The sequence below is a fragment of the Papio anubis genome, chromosome 11, assembly GCF_008728515.1.
Source record: "Papio anubis isolate 15944 chromosome 11, Panubis1.0, whole genome shotgun sequence".
NCBI lineage: Eukaryota > Metazoa > Chordata > Mammalia > Primates > Cercopithecidae > Papio > Papio anubis.
In genome coordinates, this window is record NC_044986.1 from 87,366,456 (window position 1) to 87,389,382 (window position 22,927).

Below are 22,927 nucleotides of genomic sequence, written 5' to 3' on the forward strand. Positions count from 1 at the left end.
TCCTTCCTTCCTTCCTTCCTTCCTTCCTTCCTTCCTTCTTTTTTTTTTTTTTCTAATGGAGTCTAGCTCTGTCACTCAGGCTGGAGTGCAATGGTGCGATCTCGGCTCACTGCAACCTCTGTCCCCCAGGTTCAAGCAATTCTCCTGCCTCAGCCTCCTGAGTAGCTGGGATTACAGGCATGCACTATCATGCCTGGCTAATTTTTGTATTTTTTTTGAGACAGGGTATCACCATGTTGGCCAGACTGGTCTTAAACTCCTGATCTCAGGTGATCCACCTACCTCAGCGTCCCAAAGTGCTGGGATTACAGGTGTGACCCACCGCACCTGGCTGTCAATTTTCGAAATAGCCAAAAACTGGAAACAACCAAAATGTCCATCAACTTATGATTGGACAAACAATATCTGCTATGTTCATACAATGGAATATTAACAATAAAAGGAATAAAGTAGTGATACGGGTTACTATATGGATGGACCTCAAAAACATTCTACCAAACAAAAGAAGCCATATATTCTATAATTTCGTTTATATGAAATGTCCAGAAAAGGCAAGTCTATAAAAACAGATATTAGATTTATGGTCCCGTGGAGCAGAGGGTGGCAGTGAGGGATGTTTCCAAATGGAAATGAAGTTTGTTGATGGTGTATTGCAAATGTTCTAACATTAGATTGAGATGTTAGTTACTCAGCTGTGCATATTTTCTAAAAATAATTGAATTGTACACTTAAAATAAGTGAGTGTTATTGTATGTGAATTGTGTTATTGTATGTGAATTATGCCTTGATAAAACTGTTTTTAAAAGTGATAGCAAGGTATGGGAGTTGAGGGTGTTTGCAAGTAGGTGATTAAAAGAGGGACCATATAATAAAAGCTGGTAAGGAAGGATGAACAGTAATGAAAGAGTAGCAGGATCCATGAATTATTTGATGCAGCTGACAATTTATTGGCTTTAGTTCACTAGAGGAAGTGAGATGCAAAGACAGGAGTTGATAATCAGAAAGTGAGATGATTAAAGTTGAGACCATTGTTGGATTGATAATGCAAATGTTATGAATATGATCATGGATGGAGGTGAGTGGCTCTGGTCTTACAGAGAGGAAGTTCATTGGAAGTAAGGAGGAAAAGTGATGAGTCATTTATAAGCACTCCAAGTGGGATGACAGTAGAGCTGGAGTGAGTGATAGTGATACAGGAACTAAAATCTTCAAGGAGCGACCCAGGTGATAGATAACTGCTGCAAAGAGGAATAATGTGTAAAATAGCTTTAAGGCAAGAGACTCAACGTTGGAGTTGAGAGGGAGAGAGTATTGTCTTGAATCAAGCAGAGACAGGGTCACAACAGGCTATAGTCAGGATTATATGAGATGTTTGTATAAGCAAAACCCCAAGAAACTTCCTGAAAGGTTATGACAATAGTCAAACAAGTTTTTCCAGTACATCTGTAGCTTGTGTTGAATGAGATGTATTGATTACAGTCGCCATTTTGGACTATGGCAAAGCTAGGGAGGTTAGTGGCCTGAAAACATAAAAGGAGTATAATCAGTAAAATCAGGAAAAACCAGGCAGGCTGGCCAGAACTACTGGGAAGAGATAGAAATTAGAAAGCAAGCAGAATTGTGGAGTGATTTGCATTCTTTTATCAAAGGAATGAGGCCGTCTAAGAGTAAGATGGGATTCAGTACTGCAGAAACACAAGTCTTGGTCATGGCTGGATTATACATTCTATTGTCACTAAGTGCGTGACCCTATGGCAGTGACATCATAATGACCCCAAATGCAAGTGAAGTAAACAGAATCAGGGCAGGGCTACAGGTGATCTGGTGAACTGGACTTGGTGGATGGTGTGGAAGGGACTTTGGGAGAGACTTGTGCCCACGATAAAAGGGAAGATGAAGGTATTCATTTGAGTTTGCATGTGTGGGGCCTTTTTGGCACGGTTGACTCATCTGTGCTCCTTCCTGTGACTTGATGTCAAAATTAGGTAAGAAATCATGTATTTAATCATCTTCGTTGACTTTTCTAGTCTTCTGTGGCATTGATTTTTGAATGGAAGCCCTAGCAATAAGGAACTCGGCGTGGAAAAGGAGGACAGACATGTACTGTCTCAACGCCCTGTTTAAGGAGTAGGATAATCCAGGCCAACTGCTGCTTGGAATTTTCTTCCTGCTCTTTTTATTGTCTTGAAGGGAGTTTTGGGTCTGCTTAGAGAGTCTGGTAGGGTTGAGAGTCAAACTGTGAAGCTGGTAAGAAGAATGAGCTGTAGGCTTGTTAAAACACATTGTGCTGTCCCTCCCTTCTCCCCAATCTCTGCAGTTTCTGGGTCAGTAGGTCTGGGACAGGGCCTGAGGATTTGCATTTCCTATAAGTTCCCAGGTGATGCTGATGTCCTTCGGAACCACTTGGTTGGATTTGTATGTATTTCTGCAGAAGAATGTTTTTGATACCGTGGAGGATACTCGCCAAGTGTTATGGGTTCAATTCTGTCCTCCAAAAAGATATGCTGAAGTCCTGACTGCCAGTACCTCATACCATGTCCTGTTTGGACATAGGGTCTTTGCAGATGTAATTAGTTAGGATGACATCATAGTGGCATAGGGTGGGCCTTTAATCCAATGTGACTGGTGTCCATATAAGAGGTGGAGAAATGCAGAAACACAGACAAGGCCATATGACGGCACAAGTGGAAAGTGAAGTCCTGCAGCTGCAAGCCAAGAAGCACCAAGGGTTGACAGCAAACCACCAGACCTAGGGACAGGCAAGGAGGGGCTCTCCCTACAGTTTCAGAGGGAGCACGGCCTTGATTTTGTACTTCTAGCCTCCAGAACTGCCAGATAATAAATTTATGTTATTTAAGCCACCTGGTTTGCGGTACCTTATTATAGAATCCTTAGAAAAGTAACACACTAAGGTTACCCTCAGTGAGTCACGCCCTTGTATAACCTCTCCCTTTGTGAGAATAACCCGAGACTTGCCTCTGATGGAATATGGCAGAGGTGATGGGACACCACTCCTATGGTTGTTATGTTATATGAGACTCTGAAGACACTTAGCCGACTTGGAAGATAAGCAGACTCTTAGCAGACTTGGAAGATAAATTCTCTTCTGTTGGACTTAAAGAGGCAAACTGCCATGTGGTGGCAGAGAAGTTTAAGTGGCCTGAAGGACCTCAGGGCAGACTTCAGCTAATAGTAAGAAACTGGGACCCTTAGTACTACAGCCATCGGGAAATGCATTGCGCCCCCATCTGAATGGGCTAAGGAGGGATCTTCTCTGGTTGAGACTAGATGGACATGGCTTGGCTGGCACCCTGATTTCAGGCTGGTGAGACCCTGAGCAGAGTTCCCAGCTTGGTCCCTCCTGAACTTCAGAACTACGCAAAACTGTGAGATAATACATTTGTGTTGTTCAACCTGCTGAGTTTGCAGTAATATGTTACTAGAATGTAAAGATAGATACATTTATTAATGAAAACAGAAAAACTAAACTGCCAAACAGTGTGTATAGAGTGGTCCTTTTTTGTTTAAAAAGAATGAAATAAGAAAATATGTTCAAATTCCACAGTTTGCATAACTATATATATCAAATAGTATATAGAAATACACACAACCATATACTCTGTGTGTGTGTGTGTGTAACTTTGGAGTGATGTTATTTGGAGTGATGTAACACTTGGGTTTTTGGAGTAGGGAGATTATTGGCTTTTTTTAGTATAACTTTTTATTTGGAAGTGATAAGGAGCATATTTAGCTTTAATGGGAAAATCAGATAACGTATATTAAAGAGAAAATAAACACAGAAACAAGAAAATAAAAATTTATTATGGCCCTTTTGATCAGAACCACCGTCTTCCAGTAATTCGACAAAATGACAAACACAAAGGGAAAGAGGAGAGGCTCCTGGGAGATGTCCTCTAGGCCTTTTAGGAAGCATGGAGTTGTTCCTTTGGTCACGTATATGTGAATCTATAAGAAAGATGATATTGTAGACATTAAAGGAATGGGCACTTTTCAAAAGGAATGCCCCACAAGTGTTATCATGGCAGAACTGGAAGAGTCTACAGTGTTACCCAGTAGGCCGTCGGCATTGTTGTAAACACGCAAGTTAAGGGCAAGATTCTTGCCAAGAGTATTCATGTGGGTATTGAGCACATTAAGTACTCTGAGAGCCGAGCCAGCTTCCTGAAACTTGTGAAGGAAAATGATCAGAAAAAGAAGGAAGCCAAAGAGAAAGGTACCTGGGTTCAACGGAAGCGCCAGTCTGCTCTGCCCAGAGAAGCACACTGTGTGAGAACAAATGGGAAGGAGCTTGAGCTGCTGGAACCTCTTCCCTGTGGATTGATTCATGGCATAATCAGTGTTAAAAAAAAAAAAAAAAAGACCTCTGGACTGTAAAAAAAAAAAAAGAAAATTATGAGCACCCCTCCCGAAGATAAACACTATATAATCCTTGCTTTTAACAGGTCACCTTTTAAACATTATATTTAATGATATATTTAATTTTTATATACACAAACATAACACAATACGTAAATTACAGAATAGTGGAGTAAGTTGCGTGTTGATGTTTATGGACTTTAGCAAAAGCATCGGACCGGTTTGTATTTGGTCTCAGAGCCTCTTTGGGGTTGATGGAAGTCATATTCACAGTGCTGAACAGTCGCTGCCGCTGCTTCTGAATTTTGTCCCACCTTGTGTTTATTTCTCTCCCTTTCTGAATTTTCTGTTTCTATTCGCTACCCTAACCCCTAAGAACTCTCAGGAACAGTGCTCCCTGACTGGTTTAAGCTAAAATTTCCACCCCCATGGTAGAGCAGATCCAGTGGTTCTCTTCTGGATTTTACTTGTCACCACCTTTTATTTCCTGGGAAAATTTGATTATGAGGTTGGATAGTTTGTTTAAAAAATGTCTGCTAATGTTTAATCCACACTTTCAAGCCTAAGGAGCTCTGGAAATAATTTTTTAAATAGAAAAAATTTTAATATAAAACAATTAAAGGGCCAGGCACAGTGGCACACACCTGTAATCCCAGCACTTTGGGAGATCGAGGTGGGAGGATGGCTTAAGTCCAGGAGTTTGAGACCAGCTTGGGCAGCATAGTGAGACCCTGTCTCTACAAAAAATACAAAAATAGCTGGGTGCGGTGGTGCATGCCTGGGGTCCCAGCTATTTGGAAGGCTGAGGTAAGAGGATTGCTTGAGCCTGGTAGGTTGAGGCTGCAGTGAGCTGTGATCGCATCACTGCACTCCATCCTGGGCGACAGAGTAAGACCCTGTCTCAAAACAACAACAACCATTAAAGTGTATATAACTTAATCTAGCAGTTCTACTTCTGGGAATGTATTTTATGTTTAACTGTTCACAGTTACATGAAAAGATATGCATAAAGATGTTCCCTGCGGTATCGTTTGTGATAGTAAACACTTATAAGCCAATAAATCAGCAGAGAAACTTGTAAATGAATTATAACCCATGATACTGTGAAATATATATATTTAGTCTTTGTCCTCATTTCCTGATATACAGCTCATAATTGTCTATTAACAATCTAGGCAGATCTAGACGAAGTAATGTAGAAACTCAGAATATTTTAAGGGAAAAAAGTAAACGTGTAGATCAAGCTTGTCCAACCCATGGCCCACGACCGCATACGGCCCAGACAACTTTGAATGTGGCCCAACACAAATTCGTAAACTTTCTTAAAATATTATGAGATTTTTTTTTGGCGATTTTTTTTAAAGCTGTTTAACTGTTGTTAATGTTAGTGTATTTTATGTGTGGCCCAAGACAATACTTCTTCCAATGTGGCCCAGGGAAGCCAAAAGACTAGACCCGCCTGATGTAGATCATTATGTGTGGTTTGATCCTGTTAAGGAAATAAACCATATGTGTACCTCCAAGCTCCCTTCCTCACTCTTTTTATAGTGAAATTGCTCTGAGTGTTTCCTCTGCACACATTGAGAACCACATCAGTGTTGTAGTTATTGCTTCAGAAGCCTAACATAGTTTAGAAAACTTAAGAGAAGGATAATCTATTATATCTACCCATATTTCTACTCGTTCTGTTTTTTTTTTTTTTTTTTTTGAGTCAGTCTCACTCTGTTGCCCAGGCTGGAGTACAGTGGCGTGATCTTGGCTCACTGCAACATCTGCCTTCCAAGTTCAAGTGATTCTCCTGCCTCAGCCTCCTGAGTAGCTGGGATTACAGGCATCCGCCACCATGCCAGGCTGATTTTTTTTTTTTTTTTTTTTTGAGATAGAGTCTTGCTCTGTTGCTCAAGCTGGAGTACAGTGGCGTGATCTCAGCTCACTACAGCCTCTGCCTCCTGGGTTCAAGTGATTCTCCTACCTCAGCCTCCCGAGTAGCTGGGATTACAGGCATGCACCACCACACCTGGCTAATTTTTGTATTTTTAGTAGAGATGGGGTTTCACCATGTTGGCCAGGCTGGTCTCGAACTCCTGACCTCAGGTGATCCACCCAGCATGGCCTCCCAAAGTGGTGGTATTATAGGTATGAGCCACAGGACCTGGCCTCTTTCTGTTTTTATTTTTTCCTTTCTCATGCTTCAAGTTTCCTTGTTTTATTATTCTTTTCTGCTTGAATAACTTTTTTAGCCATTATTTTAGGGAAGGTCTGCTGTTGAAAAATTCTCTTGGTTTTCTTTCATCTGAAAGAAATGATTGATTTCCCCTTCACGTTCCTTTTCATACTTAAATTAACTTTTAAGTTCAGGGGTACATGTGCAGGTTTGTTATAAAGGTAAACTAGTGTGATGGGGGTTTGTTGTACAGATTATTTCGTCACTCGAATATTAAGCCTAGTACCCATTAGCTATTTTTCCTGATCCTCTCCCTCTTCCCAATCTCCAGTAGGCCCCAGTGTGCATTGTTCCCTTCTATGTGTCCATGTGTTCTCATCATTTAGCTCCCACTTATAAGTGAGAACATGCAGCATTTGGTTTTCTGTTCCTGCATTAGTTTGCTAAGGATAATGGCCTCCAGCTCCATCCATGTTCCTGCAAAAGACATGATCTCATTCTTTTTTATGGCTGCATAGTATTCCATGGTGTATATGTACCACATTTTCTTTATCCAGTCTATCACTGATGAACATTTAGGTTGAGTCTATGTCTTTACTATTGTGAGTAGTGCTGCAGTGAACATATGTGTGCATGTGTCTTTATAATGGAATGACTTATATTCCTTTGGACGTATACCTAGTAATGGGATTGCTGGGTTAAGTGGTATTTCTGTTTATGGGTCTTTGAGGAATCACCATACTGTCTTCCATAATGGTTGAAATAATTTACACTCCCAAGAACAGCGTAAAAGCATTCCTTTTTTCTCTCTGCACTTTCACCAGCATCTGTTACTTTCTGACTTTTTAATAGCTTTTAGTAATAGCATTCTGAATGGCGTGAGATGGTATCTCATTGTGGTTTTGATTTGCATTTCTCTAATGATCAGTGATGTTGAGTTTTTAAAAAGTGTGATTGTTGGCCCCATGTATGTCATCTTTTTAAAAGTGTCTGTTCATGTCCATTGTCCACTTTTTCTTTTTCTTTTTTTTTTTTTTTGAGACAGAGCCTCGCTCTATTGCCCCAGCAGTGCAGTGGCATGAAGTTGGCTCACCACAACCTCTGCTTCCCAGGTTCAAGTAATTCTTCTGCCTCAGCCTCCTGAGTAGCTGGGATTACAGGTGCATGCCACCATGCCCAGCTAATTTTTGTATTTTTAGGAGAGACCGCCAGGCTAGTCTTGAACTCCTGACCTCAAGTGATCTGTCTGCCTCAGCCTCCCAAAATGCTGGGATTACAGATGTGAGCCACTGTGCCCATCTGTTTGCCCACTTTTTAATGGGTTGTTTGTTTTTCTCTTGTAAATTTGTTTAAGTTCCTTATAGGTGCTGGATATTAGACTTTTGTCAGATGCATAGTTTACAAAAATTTTCTCCCATTCTGTAGGCTGTCTATTCATTCTATTGATAGTTTCCTTTGCTGTACAGGAGCTCTGTAGTTTAATTAGATGCCAATTGCCAATTTTTGCTTTTTCTGCAATTGCTTTTGGTGTCCTTATCATGAAATCTTTGCTCATTTCTATGTCCAGAATGGTATTGCCTAGGTTGTCTTCCAGGGTTATTATAGTTTTGGGTTTTATATTTAAGTCTTTAATCCATCTTGAATTAATTTTTGTATATAGTGTAAGGAAGGGGTTCAGATTCAATCTTCTGCATATGGCTAGCCAGTTATCCCAGCACCATTTATTGAATAGAGAATTCTTTCCTCATTGCTTGTTTTCATCAGGGTTGTTGGAGATTAGATAGTTGTAGGTAGGTGGCCTTATTTCTGGCTTCTTTATTCTGTTCTATTGGTCTGTCTGTTTTTGTACCAGTACCATGCTGTTTTGGTTACTGTAGCCCTGTAGTACAGTTTGAAGTTAGGTAGCGTGATGCCTCCAGCTTTGTTTTTTTTGCTTAGGATTGCCTTGGCTATTCAGGCTCTTTTTTGGTTCCATATGAATTTTAAAATAGTTTTTTCTAGTTCTGTGAAGAATGTCAATCGTAGTTTAATAGGAATAGCATTGAATCTGTAAATTGCTTTGGGCAATATGGCCATTTTAACGATATTGAGTCTTCCTACTCATGAGCATGGAGTATTTTTCCATTTGTTTGTGTCATCTCTGATTTCTTTGAACAGTGTTTTATAGCTCTTCTTGTAGAGAAAAATCTTTTACCTCCCTGGTTAGCTGTATTCCTAGGTATTTTATTTTATTTTTTGGCAGTTGTGAATGGGACTGCATTCCTGATTTGGCCCTCGGCTTGACTGTTGTTGGTGTAAAGGAATGTTTGCGATTTTTGCATATTGTATCCTGAGACTTTGCTGAAGTTGTTTATCAGCTTAAGGAGCTTTTAGGCTGAGACTATGGAGTTTTCTAGATATAGGTTCATATCGTCAGCAAACAGGGAGAGCTTGACTTCCTCTCTTCCTATTTGGATGCCTTTTATTTCTTTCTCTTGCCTGATTGCTCTGGCCAGGACTTTCAATATTACGTTGAATAGAAGTGGTGAGAGACGGCATCCTTGTCTTGTGCCAGTTTTCAAGGGGAATGCTTCCAGCTTTTCCCCATTCAGGCTGTGGGCTTGTCATAGATGGCTCTTATTATTTTGAGGTATGTTCCTTCCATACCTAGGTTATTGAGAATTTTTAACATGAAGGGATGTTGAATTTTATCAAAAGCCTTGTCTGCATCTATTGAGATGATCATGTGGTTTTTGTCTTTAGTTCTGTTGATGTGATGAATCACATTTATTGATTTGCATATATTGGACCAACCAAGCTTGCATCCCAGAGATAAAGCCTATTTTGTTGAGTATTTTTGCATTGATGTTCATCAAGGATGTTGGCTTGATGTTTTCTTTTTTTGTTGTGTCTCTGCCAGGTTTTGGTATCAAGATGATGCTGGCCTCATAGAATGAGTTAGGGAGGAGTTCCTCCTTCCCCTTCGTTCTTGAATGATTATGTTTTCACTGATATAAAATTTTGGGTTGAGAGTTCTTTTCTCTGAAAAATGTGTGTGAATTCCTTCTGGCCTCCATAATTTCTAGTGACATGTCCATTGTTACTCAAATCATTCATTCACTATAGATTATGTTTTGTTTCTCTCTAGCTGCTTTCAAGATTTTTTCATCATGTTTGATTTAACGAAGTTTAATTATGATGTGTCTTGCTGTGTGTTTCTTTGTGTTTATCATGTTTGCTCTGCTTCTTGAATCTGAAAGTTTGTGGCTTTCACCAAATTTGGGTAATTTTCAGCCATTATTTTTTTCAAGTATATTCTTGGCCTTACTTTCTTTTCTCTTCTAAAACGGCAGTAACACCAATGTTATCTCTTTTGTTATTGTTTCCCAGGTCCCTGATAATCTGTTAATTTCTTTTTAGTCTATTTTCTCTCTGTCATTCAGATTGGGTAATTTCTATTATTCTATTTTCAAATGTATTGATTCCTTGCTCCACCATATTCATGCTGCTATTGAGCCATCTAGTGATTTTTACATTTATTTTCCAGTTCTAAAATTTCCATTTGATTCTTTTTTATTCACCACCTGCATGACCTTGTATAAGTTTTTTTAAACCCCTCTAGACTTTAGTTTTCTGAATTATAGTTAGCACTTATTCAAGTTTGCTATGAGAGCCAAGGATATAAAGCTTAGCTCAGCATCTAGCAAAGCCTAAGCATTTCAAAAATGTTAGCTGTCATTTAAAAATCATTTTTCTACATACTAATGTCAAATATTTCTGGTTTTCTGGTGTATGATTTTTATTGTATGGAGTCAGTCCCACCTTACAGACACATTGATATTTTACAATGAAAGTCAGTGGGAAGCTAGATTCTCATTTTAACAGAGCAAAATTCTGCACTTCAGTGGAATATGTTTATTCAGTCTTAATGTACCCATACATTAGGAACTTTAGCCTAAAATTTTAACTTAACATTTTGATATTTAATGATTTGTTTTAAATATATTTTATGTGTTACACATATTATACAAATATATGCACATTTATATAGATTTATGTATTATATATACCTATATAATATATATACAGATGTATGTATTATATACACATATATAGTTGATTCTCATTATTCACAGTAGTTATGTTCTGTAAAGTCTCTGTGAATATTGATTAGCAAATACGGAACCATTGTTCCTAGGAGAAATACAGGGTTAGGTTCCTACAAACTTCTAGTCACAACATTTTAATAAGCTGATCAAAATATAACCTTGTTTTATGTATGTTTCTGTTTAAAGAAACCTAATTTAATATATATTGTTGATTCATTTACTTTAAACTCATTGCCAAGAGGAGTATAACTCATCCCTGAACAAAGCTTATGTAACACATGTGTTTTCTCCCTCCACAAGGCACCTCACAGCTTAGGAAAAACAGAGAGCACTTCAGCACTAAATTTGAAGTCATTTTAAACAGAAAAATCATCAACAAAAAGCACAAACCTATGAAAAACATAGCACTCAATATATTGTGAAAAGGCCACTTGTTTATAATATAAGAAAGGAAACAAGACAGAATAATTGTTTGACTTTAGCTGGGAATGTGCATGTTGCATGACTCAAATTTCTCACTGTCCTCTGCATGTCTGTGAGTGACTGACCACAAAAGCACAGTGAGTATTGATTTGGGGGTTACAAATAAAACTTAGCAAGTAGGTATATTTGTAAGTATAGAATCTATGAATAATGAAAATCAGTTGTACAGACACAAACACACACACACACCCCCCTACATATATATATTTTCTTAATTATCGAAATTCTAGGTAGATGAAACAGATTTGGGTCTTTACTTGGACGTATAATATGGTGCTGTGATGGGGAAAAATTTTAGACTTGAAAGGCACATTAATTTTACAAACTACACTTTATCAGGATGTATTATGTATTTTATATATTGTTTGATTAGATTTGCTAAAATATTAAGTATTTTTGTGTCTATGTTCATGAGGGATGCTGATGTATAATTTTCTTTTCTTATGACATCTTTGGTTCTAGGGTCAAAGTAATACTGATTTTATACAATGACTTAGGGCATATTTTCTTTTATTCTCTGAAAAAATGTGTAGGAATACTTTTTTATGTTTTATGTTTTATCAGTAAAGCGATTTTGGCCTGGAGTTTTCTTTGTGTGAAGGTATTTGAATTTCTTTATTAGATATAGGGATACTTGGATTTTCTATTTCTTTTCTTTTTTTTTTTTTTGGTGGAGACGGGGTCTCACTATGTTGCCCAGGGTGATTTCAAATGCCTGGCATCAAGAAATTCAAGAAATCTTCCTGTCTTGGTCTCTCAAAGTGCTAGGATTACAGGTGTGAGCCACTGCACCCAGTTGATTTTCTGTTTCTTCTTCTGTCATTTTGGCAAGTTGTGTCTTTTAAAGACTTTGTACACTTCATTTTTGTTGTTGAACGTTTCGACATAACACTGTTCATAGTATGCTTTCATTTTTCCTTTAATATCTTTGTAATTTGTTGTGATGTCCTTTCTTTTATTCCTGATATTTGTAGTTTGTGTTTCTTTTTTTTGATTAGCCTTGCTATGAGTTTATCAGTTTTATTAACCCTTTCAAAGAGCTTACTTCTGCTTTGCTGATATTCAGTTTCATTGATCTACTCTATTACGAACAATATCTTCTTTCTTTGGTTTTGATTAACTCTTTTTCTAGCTTCTCAAGTAGGTAACAGATCAGTGATTTTATGTTTTTTTTCTTTTCGAATCCAGGCATTTTAAAGCTACACAATTCCCCTAAAGAGCTGCTTTAACTGCAGCCCTCATATTTTGACACATATTATCATTCAGTTCAAAATATTTTCCTCAATTTTCTTTGTGATTTATTCTTTGAACTATAAGTGATTTAGAAGTGTACAGTTTAATTTCCAAACAATTGTGGGGATTTTCTAGATATTTTATTATTATTGATTACTAATTTAACGACGTAGTGGCCAAAGAATATACTCTGTATAATTCAAGTGTTTTAAATTTACTGAGACTTGTGGCCCAGCATATGGTCTATTGTGGTGAAGGTTTCATGTGCACTTCAGAGGAATGTGTATGCTGCTTTTGATGCGTGTAGTACCCACGAATACCAATGGCATCAAGTTGGTTGATAGTGCTATTCAAAACTTCCATATCCTTACTGTTTTTTTCCCCCTAACTTTACCAGCTATTGAGAGAAGGGTGTCAACATCTCTAACTATGGGATTTTGGTGGTGTCTATATTTCCTTTGTTCTCTCAATTTTTGCTTTATGTATTTGGGACTTATGATATCACATTATATATGTATATTTTAATTTTATTTTTATGTATTTATTCTTTTTGAGACAGAGTCTCACTCTGTCACCTAGGCTGGAGTGCAGTGGCACAATCTTGGCTCACTGCAGCCTCCGTCTCCCGGATTCAAGTGGTTCTCCTATCTCAGAGTCCCAAGTAGCTGGGATTACAGGCGTCTGCCAGCACTTCTGTCTAATTTTTGTATTTTTAGTAGAGATGGGATTTCACCATGTTGGCTAGGCTGGCTTCGAACTCCTGACCTCAAGTGATCCACCCACATCAGCCTCCCAAAGTGCTGGGATTACAGACATAAGCCACCGCACCCTGGCCCATATATTTGGTTTTTATCTCCATTTCCTGACATAACAGCTTCTCTCTTGGAATCTCGTGAGTGATAAGAGTGCGTTTTTTATGCTAATAAGATGACTATGGCCAGGGGTCCTAAGGTAGCTTCAGGATGGGGCTGGTCACCATAAAGACCAAAGCAGGATTAGGGGACTGGAACTTTCAGCACCCCCCTACCACAGGGAGGGGAGAGGGGCTAAAGGTTTAGTTGATCACCAGTGGCCAATGATAGGTTTTCTGACCTCTTTACTCTTTATTATTTACTCATTCCTTTTTGCAGAACTATGCTTTTAAGATTTTATGTATCGATATAGCTCTTTCTTTATATTTATATATACACATATATATTTTTGAGATTCTGAAAGTATAAGTATACATATAGGCATATATTTTTACATTTCTTATAATGCAGTACTGCTGGAGTCCAGCATCTACTTCTTCATTTTATAACTTGGATTAGATATCAGTTAACTATCTATACCATGCCTCTTATTTTGTCAAAGAGAATGTTTATTTTAAACCTTAAGCTTTCTGGTGAATCATAAATCATAATTTCCTGTTTTGATTTAGCCAGTGAGGTAATATCAAGTTGCTTCCCCAGATTTTTCTTTTTTTTTTTTTTTTGAGACAGAGTTTTTGTTCTTGTTGCCCAGGCTGGAGTGCAGTGGCGCAATCTCAGCTCACTGCAACCTCTGCCTCCCGGGTTCGAGTGACTCTCCTGCCTCAGCCTCCCAAGTAGCTGGGATTATAGGCATGCGCCACCCAGCTAATTTTGTATTTTTAATAGAGACAGGGTTTCTCCATGTTGGTCAGGCTGGTCTTGAACTCCCAATGTCAGGTGATCCGTCTACCTTGGCCTCCCAAAGTGCTGGGATTGCAGGCATGAGCCACCACTCCTAGCCTCCGATTTTTCCTATATATAAATTTTACAGTGGCTTATCCTTAAAAAGTACTTAAGTTATTCTGTTGTTGCTGCATAACAAATTACCTGAAAATTTAGTGGTATCCAACCATAATGTTTCATTTTTCTCATGATTTTGTCTGTCAGGAATTAGGTGAGGCAGTCTCACTTTGGAGTCTTTCATGCAGTTTTGGCCAGATGTCAGCTGGGGCTGCATTCTACTGGGCCAGAAACCTACAATGACCCTCACACATGGCTGGCAGGCTGTTGGGAGCTCAGCTGAAACTGTTGGCTGGAGCATTTATATGCTTGTCCATTATAGTGATTTCAGGATAACTGGACTTTTTACATGGTGGCTGATTTCACCTGAGAGTAAGTCTCTCAAGAGAACCAGGCAGAAATTTTTCATACCTTTTAAGGGCTTTTCAGAACTATACTTGGTGTAGTATCACTTCTGTTGTGTTCTATTGTTTGAAGCAGTCACAAGGCTGTCCAGATTCAAGCGGTGGTGACATAGCCTACGTATCTTCATGGGATGAGTGTCAAAGAGCTTGTAGGCAATATACTGCTTCATGGTTACTGAATATATCTTACATATAATAAAATGCACAGATCTTAAGCATTGAGTTCAATGAATTTTGTTAATTGTTTAGACCCGTGCATCTACTGCCTGATGTCAGGTACAGAATATTGTTTTCACTCTGTAAACTTCTCTTGTGTGCCTTTCAGGTCAATTCTCACACATAGTTTTTCCTGTTCTGTGAAGGCACGTAAGTGGAATTATACTATTTGTGTATTTGACTTCTTTAACTCAACATAAAACTTTCAGATTCATCCATATTGATGTATCATTTGTATGTTCTTTTTTATTGCTGAGTTGTATTTCACTGTATGGATATACTACAGTTTATCCCTCACCCATTGTTGGACATTTATTTCTAGTGTGTAGCTTTTATAAATGAAGATGATATGAACATTCTTGTATATATCTTCAAATGTTATCATGGTATCTTTGGAATAATACTTTCATATTAAAATCCAGTGTTTCTAAATTATTTCAATGCTCAAAGACCTTTGAAATTTACCTCTCTACATGGTAAGGATTTACTATTACAAGCTTTTTGGGATTAAGGAGGCAATAATTTATAGCAGGGAGTTCCCAACCCTGGGGCCATGGATCAGTACCAGTCTGTGGCCTGTTACGAACTGGGGCACACAGCAGGAGGTGAGTGGTGGGAGAGCAAGTGAAGTTTCATCTGTATTTACAGTCACTGCCCACCACTCACATTACCACCTGAGCTCTGCCAGATAGTGGCAGCATTAGATTCTCATAGAAGTGTGAACCCCATTGTGAACTGTGCATGCAAGGGATTCTAGGTTGTGCACTCCTTATGAGAATCTAATGCCTTATGATCTGTCGCTGTCTCCCATCACCCCCAGATGGGACTGTCTAGTAGCAGGAAAACAAGCTCAGGACTCCCACTGATTCTACCTTATGGTGAGTACCTTATAATTGTTTCATTATATACTATAATGTAATAATAATAAAGTGCACAATAAATGTAATGTGCTTGGATCATCCCAAAACCATCCCACCTTCCCCCTCCATCTGTAGGAAAATTGTCTTTTATGAAACTGGTCCCTGGTACCAAAAAGCTTGGGGACCACTGGTTTATAGGATCCACTAGAAAGGATGGAATGGTGTCTTACCAAGAAAACCAAAATCTCTATCATCCATCATTTATTTCACTTACATAAATGCTTAGCATGAAAAATTATAGAGATGGCTAAGATTTTAAAAAATGGAAATGAAAATTTCCCCTCAGAACCAATTTTTCTTCTGCAGCCTTCTTCAAATCTCATCCCCTGGAGGTCAGAAAAAAGGATGGGTTAGAATTCCAAATTTCTTTGTGTGTGTGCAGCAGGAAGAGGATAGTATTGTTGCAAAGTGGAAGTTCATTATTGACCACAAACTACAAGTCTGGGTTCAGTAATAAGAACACTTACATCCTTTCAAGATAACCCAATCCTAAGATATTACTACTGTTACCAAAGAGGGAGTGAAGGTCTCTGAGAATGTAGGAGTCCCTTTAATAGATGGGGAGAAATGGGTTAAAGATTTTTAAAAATTGCACAGACAGTAGTTGTTTGCTCTTTGGTTATAGGTGAATTATCTCTATCCTAGTTAGGAGTGGAGGACTGAAGTATGTCTAAATGCACAAACTAAAGCTCTGCAGGCTTGGAAAGAAATTTTCTTTTGTAACAAAAGGGTAGGCCCTTTGCTACAGACATGAGTGATTAGTTACAATAGGTTATTAGGGGTATCATCCAGGTAATGAAATGTTCAACAAGAAGATTATAAAGGTTAACTAGATTTGCCCCATGGATTTTGCCCAGTGGTTTTGAAGGCAAAATAAGATTAATTTGAATATGTAGGGAAGAAAAAGAACTTGCGATTGATGAGGGGCTGATTTTTTACATTTAAAAAAGCCTGATGGTGTCAACTACAAATTTAAAATCTGTATTGTGTATACACAGAGCAGTCTCTAGTGTGGCACCGGATTAATGGGGGTACCTTGAAAAATCAGGTCAAAATAAAGTGACAGAAATTATAAAACATACATGATAATGATAATAAAGAAGACATTTATTTCTCATACTCTTTTGGGGGAAAGGAGAAAAGTCAGTTTGCCCTACACGATGATGGTCTTTCTGAAAGATTCTCCATTCATTCCATAGAACTGGATAGGTTGCTTCATCTCAGAGAATTTTGTACTCTTAATTTGTAAAGAGAACTTCTGTTCAAGAGAGTGGTCAAAGGGTGAGCCTCTGTGAGCAGCTTCGCTGGTGCACAGCCAGGCTCCCTCTCTGGGTGAAGCTTTTTCCACACTGGCCACACAGATAGGGTGTCTCTCCTGTGTGGATTTTGCCATGCAGAATACAATTCCCCCTAGTGTGGAAACTCTTCCTGCACTGGGTACAGGCATAGGGCTTCAGGCCCGTGTGGACTCTGATGTGAACAATTAAGCTTCCTTTCTGACTGAAGGCTTTTCCACACTGATCACATCTATAGGGCTTCTCACCACTGTGAACTCTCCTGTGAACAGCAAGGTTACTCTGATTCCTGAAGCTTCTCTGACAAATAGCACACTCATAGGGTTTCTGTCCAGTGTGGAGTCTCTCGTGGACAGCGAGACTACCTCGTTGACTGAAGCTTTTCCCACACTCCTTGCACTGATAAGGCTTCTCTCCCGTGTGTATCCGCTGATGTGTAACAAGATTGCCTTTGGCCCTGAAGCTTTTTCCACAGTGGGTGCACTCAAAAGGCTTTTGACCAGTGTGGATTCTCTCATGTAACGTTAGACTACCTTTTTGCCGGAAGGATTTTCCACACTCCTGGCACTCATAGACCCTTTGTCTCACTCCAGGTGAATCTTCCTGTAGGGTCTTCGAATCTGGGGATTTTTGTTCCAGCTTCTCTCTTCTGAAAGAATTTTGGATATCCCAGCTTGAGGATCCTGTAGCCTCAGAGTGGTCATACTTGTGGTGGGCTTCAGTCATCACATCTGATAAAATGAGAGGGAAGTCACGTAAGAAGCACCAATATGCTGATTTAGAATAGGGAAAAAGAAACATAATTCTTTGAGTGCTTATGATGTGCCAGGCCTTATTCTGTGCATAGACAATGCAATCCTGAAAACAATACCATGAGATTGATACAGATAATGGGAGCAAAGGGAGACTGTCAAAGGTCACAGAACTAGGTAAGTTAGAGCTGACTCAAATAGGCATTCTCCATAGTACTGTACTGCCTCTAAATTTAATTTAGGCCAACAAATAACCTTGTAAGACAGACATGGTTTTCTCTATTTTATAGGTCAGAAAACCGGCTCAGAATATTTAGAAAACTATACAGAATCACATAGAGCCCCATACCCAACTTTTGTCTGACTCCAAAACAGGTGTGGATCCAGGCTGTATAAGGCCTAAAACTTCCCCATTTTAGAGGCACCCTTTTAAGAAAATGTATAAAATTAAGTCCAGGGTCTTGGAGAGACCAATGCAAGTAAGCGGTCCTAAAACTTAAGCTGCATTTGCTTCTTCAGAAATCCACCTCTGTCCAGTCTGCTTTTACAATGGAATAAGCACCGTGACCTCAGAAAATATGTGGCACAATCCTGGGTACTTCACATCTGTCATTGCTAATCCCTGCAACCCTACAAGATAGAACTTACTGCCCCATTTTACAGATGAACCTGGAGCTTAAGGAAGTTAAAAATAACCTGTCTGATACTGCAGATCTAGCCATGGCAATTATAGAATCTGATCCAAGGAATTTTTCCCATTAAAATCCTTGCTATTTTCAGCCTACTAAGCTATGGCAAAACTGAAATCAATTTTGGTTTGGAAGTTATTCCCTATGCAGGTATTGACTTTATTTTTTCCTAGTACTGCCCTGCATCTGAGCCTCCTGGTGCACTTTAAATATGGGTCCATTCATCACCATTAACAGTTTTCTTGGTGTCACCCCAGGGTAATTTTCTCCTTGTTCTCTTGCCTTATTCAGAGACAATGCTGAGATTTAAGCTGCTCATTGATTCTGAGACTACTTCAATGCTACCTCTATATCACGATGGTTCTCTTGCTCTGTTTCTACTATTACTTCTAACTCCAGCTCACAGGCTTTTCTTGTAACCCTAGGAACAGCGAGCTCTACCAAAGCAAGGTCTCCTCTGCTTCCTCAGACTGCTGACCAGTGCTGAGGACAGGGACACTGAATATCTGTGAGCTGAGCACATCCAGACATCAACTGACTCACTCACTGAAGAACGCTACATTCTGGGCATATCTTCCATGACAGTCCAGCAGGGTAGCTGTTGGAAATCCAAACATGTCCACTCCTGCTTACGACCTCAGTCACCACCTCTTCATATGATTCTTCCATGGGCTGTTCCTGAGCACCTGAGGGATAAAAACAAACAAACAAACAAACAAACAGGAAAGGGCAGAATAATTGATATGTGAGAAGGAAAAAGTCAACAGTTGTGGAGGCATAAGTGAATGTAAGAAACCTAGATTGCTTGACATAATGTTAGTTACTATGATGTCACTGCAAAATGGGCCCAGAGGTACCAGGACCACACACAAATGAGTCTAGGAGGAAGGAGGTGGGAAGGCAGAGAACACATAAACATATATCTCTTCCTGCCAATCCCAAGTTAACAGTCACTCCTGTTTACACTTTGATCTTGGCATGTGATTGGGATCTTCCATTTTGGTTCCCCACCTAATCACCTACTACTTTCTTCCCTCCAAGCCCCAGAGGAATTCAGAATCTAAAAAAACATTTCAGCCTTCACGATTGGTTGGAACCAAGCAGCTCTCCAGTTCTCTGTAGTTACAAAGACTTACCAAGAGAGTCCATATGTTATCACTGAACAATTCTTAGGAGGCTCCAGACCCAGACTCACCTTTCTCTTGCTCTTGAAGATACAAGAATACCAGTTCTGACCAAGTGTAAACACTTGTCAATTCTTGGAAAAGAAAGACCTACTCTGGACTCCAAAACCAAGCCCGAGACACTCCAACTAGGTTAAGTAACTTGCCCAAAAACCCACAGAAAATAAGGAATCAAGGTGGAGCAAAGGTTCAAATCCAAGACCTTCTGGATCCAAAGTGTATGCTCTTACATTAAACAGTTGTCTGGTTCCTGACCACTAAAGACCTGGTCACAATGCTTATAAAATTGAACAGAAAGGAAGAGAGTTTGACTAGACTGAATTACTCTTCCAGATCCTAGGAATCCTCTTGTATGTGTTCTAAATTATCTTTTATTATTATTATTTTTTAAAGTTTTCTGAGTCAAGGTTTTGCTCTGTTGCCCAGGCTGGAGTACAGTGGCTCAGTCATAGCTTGCTGTGGCTTTGAACTCCTGGACTCAACAGATCCTCCCACTTCAGCCTCCCAAATAGCTAGGACTACAGGTAAGCACCACCAAGCCTAGCTAATTTTTAAAAATTATTAAAAAAATTTTTTTTTGTAGAGATCGGGTCTCATTATCCTGCCCAGGCTGGTCTCCAATTCTTGGCCTGAAGTGATCCTCCTGCCTTGGCCTCCCAAAATGCTGAGATTGTAGGCATGAGCCACTACACCTGGCCCACATGATCTATTTTTTTAAAAAATATTTTTTCTTACTTCAGGATCCTAACTACTGAATTCTTACACTTTTAAGAAACGCAGTGGTTCAATGCATACTCCTTGTTTCCCTCTAATATGTCCTATCAAAATGCTGGCCTTCTGATTTAATGAAATAATAATATGATGCTACCATTATTTGTTTTGTCAACCTAAGCATCTGGTTCTTCTTGACAGCTGCACGTTCTGCTACATGCTGTGATGACCAAGAGAGGCATTTAAATTTTTATTTGGAGGACTCACTTCCAACTTGGAACACAAGCTACAAAGGAATTCCCTACCAGCATGCCAGCACATCATTTGGAAGTTCAAGGTATTCTTGCTCAACAACTGCACACATTACAAGTCCCTGGAGTACATGACGCCTGCTGCCTGGGGTTGGACTCTGTCGCTGGGGATTCTGGAAATTAGGGTAGAATTCACAGCTCTGCCTTTCCACCTGCTGTGACGTCTTCAAGTTACAACTCCGCCGCCTATCAGGGACCTCCGTGATTAGTAAGGGGGAAATTGTCACATTTTTCTCCCTAGATCACAGGTCTGAGCAAGTAGTTTTCCTAAGATTTTGTAAAAGTGGCTTTATAATTAAAAACATTGATTTTCCTATTAGAAAGGCTATTATATCCTTTGGAAAAAGCTTAGTAGTAGTCCGTGAGAGTCTTGGCTTCTTGCCCTGGCTCCCCCAGGGTCTATGACCTTCGGCAAGTTTCCCCACTTACCAAACAGGTTCCTAACACTCTCCTATCAGTAGGACAGTGAAAGGGAAAGAACCAAACAGGAGGGGTATCTGACGAGACCACCAGGCTTAAGACCTAAAATCCAGCGTCCTCTGGAGGCCGGATGAGAAGAGGGGTACACTTGGCGGTCTGGAGAATGTCCTGGGGCGTTTCAGGTGTAGGAGCTTGTGGGTAGCGTGGTTTCCCACACACTGCCTGGCTTCCTATTCTCCCTTGGAGGAGCTGCCTCTCCTTGCATCCCCGAAAGGCCGGCGCCGGCTTCCCGCCCTCGCTGAAGCCCGCACGGAGGCCCGGGGAGCCCACCGCGGCCTCCCCCTCCCACGCCCCGACCCCATGGGCCCTGCTCCTCTCCGCAGACGCTGCCCTCCCGCCTCGGGCCCCGGGCCCCGGGCCCCAGGCCCGCCCAGCGTCCTGAACCTCGGCACCCCGCTCTCCAGTCCACGGGACCCTGCTCTGCGGACCGCCGACCTCTCCGCTCGCGGCTGGCCTCCCTCGGGGGCCGGGCCGGCCGGGCCTGCTCATTTCCGTGGCGGCCGCTGTCATAATGCGGCCACACGGAGGGCCCGGGACAGCGGCCTGATGGCGCAGCCCCGCCTTGCCCCGGCGCTTTGACCCGGCCGGGAGCCTCACTCACCGCAGCGGCGCGTGCCCGCAGACAAAGGCCGGCGCCGTGCCCGCAGCAGCACCAGCGCCGGCGCCGGCGGACCGGACTACAACTCCCAGGAGTCTCCGCGCGAGCTCGCCCGTCGGGCCGTGGGTCTCGGCGGCCCCGACTTCCCAAGGGCACTGTGGGAAATGTAGTTCTCTGGCGCTCCCGGTGCTCGGGCTCCGCAGGTCCCGGGGGCGCGGGGACCTCAAGCCGTCGGATTTGGACTGGGAATCCGGAGACCCACAGCGCCGACCTGTCAGTGGACGCGGAGTCGGGTCCGAGCCACGGCCGCTCAGATTAGCAAGATCTGATTGACAGCATCGGGGTAGCAGGCGCTGAGCCAGGGACTCAGGAGTCCAGGGTTCTTGTAGGGCGTCGCGGAAGGAAACGAAGTTTTGGGGAGAAATCCGTTGATAAAGCCTTGGGGGCTTCCAGGTCCTGTGTTGAGCCGCTCGCTGCATGAACAAAGGCGAAGCTCGCTTTCATGGAGCTTCTGTGAAGAGCAACAGGAACACAGTCAGTCCAGTCTTAGTGAGATACTGGGAGGAGCATGGTTGCTTTTGAACACGTAGGAGATAAAGCCTCTCTAATACCTTTTTTTTGTTTTTTTTTTCTTCACTCTGTCTCTCAGGCTGGAGTGCAGTGGCAGGATCTCGGCTCACTGCAACCTCCGCCTTCTGGGCTCAAGTGATTCTCCTGCCTCAGCCTCCCAAGTAGCTGGGACTACCATGCCACCATGCCCGGCTAATTTTTTTGTATTTTTAGTAGAGGCCGGTTTTACCATGTTGGCCAGGCTATCTGATATGCCTTAAGCCTCCTTCAAACGCACTTTTCCAGGATCGGGGCCTCATCCTGGAGCTCTTCTGCCTGGCCGGGCGTCTCTCTGGGTCCCTGCCTCTGGAGGGATGTGTCTGCCCATCCTCTTGCGTGAAGGACTCATAAAGAATGCTTCCTCTTGCTATGTTCTTGTCCTCTACCCGAAAGCCACACATTTGTTAAACCAAACAACTTAATTTCACTCAATATGCAAAGGTGTCATGTAAGTAATAAGTTGATTCCTAAATGTTAGCTGTTACTATTGCACATCATTTCTGAATTTCATTCAACATTTATCTGTTGAACCCATTTTAAGTGCTGACACTGGGGACACGAATGTGAGCAAGACACACTGTGCTCCTAGGGAGGGGCTGACAGTCTAGTGGAGAAAACAAAAACCACCTTCCTCACATGGGGGTCAGGGGTGTTGCGCAGCG

General features: G+C 40.9%; 1 protein-coding gene and 1 long non-coding RNA gene across 8 annotated transcripts; one reads left to right on the forward strand and one right to left on the reverse strand.

The window, feature by feature from the left end:
* Positions 1-289: 289 nt before the first annotated feature.
* Positions 290-20,897, forward strand: LOC116269469. Its single transcript, XR_004177016.1, has 2 exons — positions 290-1,985; positions 20,469-20,897. It is a non-coding gene; the product is annotated as an uncharacterized LOC116269469 (long non-coding RNA).
* ZNF32 (zinc finger protein 32) lies at positions 16,723-21,757 on the reverse strand. Of its 7 annotated transcripts, none has more exons than XM_003903589.4 (3): positions 21,660-21,757; positions 18,920-19,058; positions 16,723-17,662 (listed from the first exon to the last, which is right to left on the reverse strand). In XM_003903589.4, exons 2-3 carry the CDS (start codon positions 18,987-18,989, stop codon positions 16,911-16,913), a joined length of 822 nt encoding a protein of 273 aa, XP_003903638.1. In that variant the 5' UTR covers positions 18,990-19,058; positions 21,660-21,757; the 3' UTR covers positions 16,723-16,910. The 7 variants fall into 7 exon arrangements, with proteins under 7 accessions (XP_003903638.1, XP_009212590.2, XP_017818252.1 ...); XM_009214326.3 differs by having other exon boundaries at positions 18,916-19,058; positions 21,660-21,755; XM_017962763.2 differs by having other exon boundaries at positions 18,912-19,058; positions 21,660-21,736.
* Positions 21,758-22,927: the final 1,170 nt, after the last annotated feature.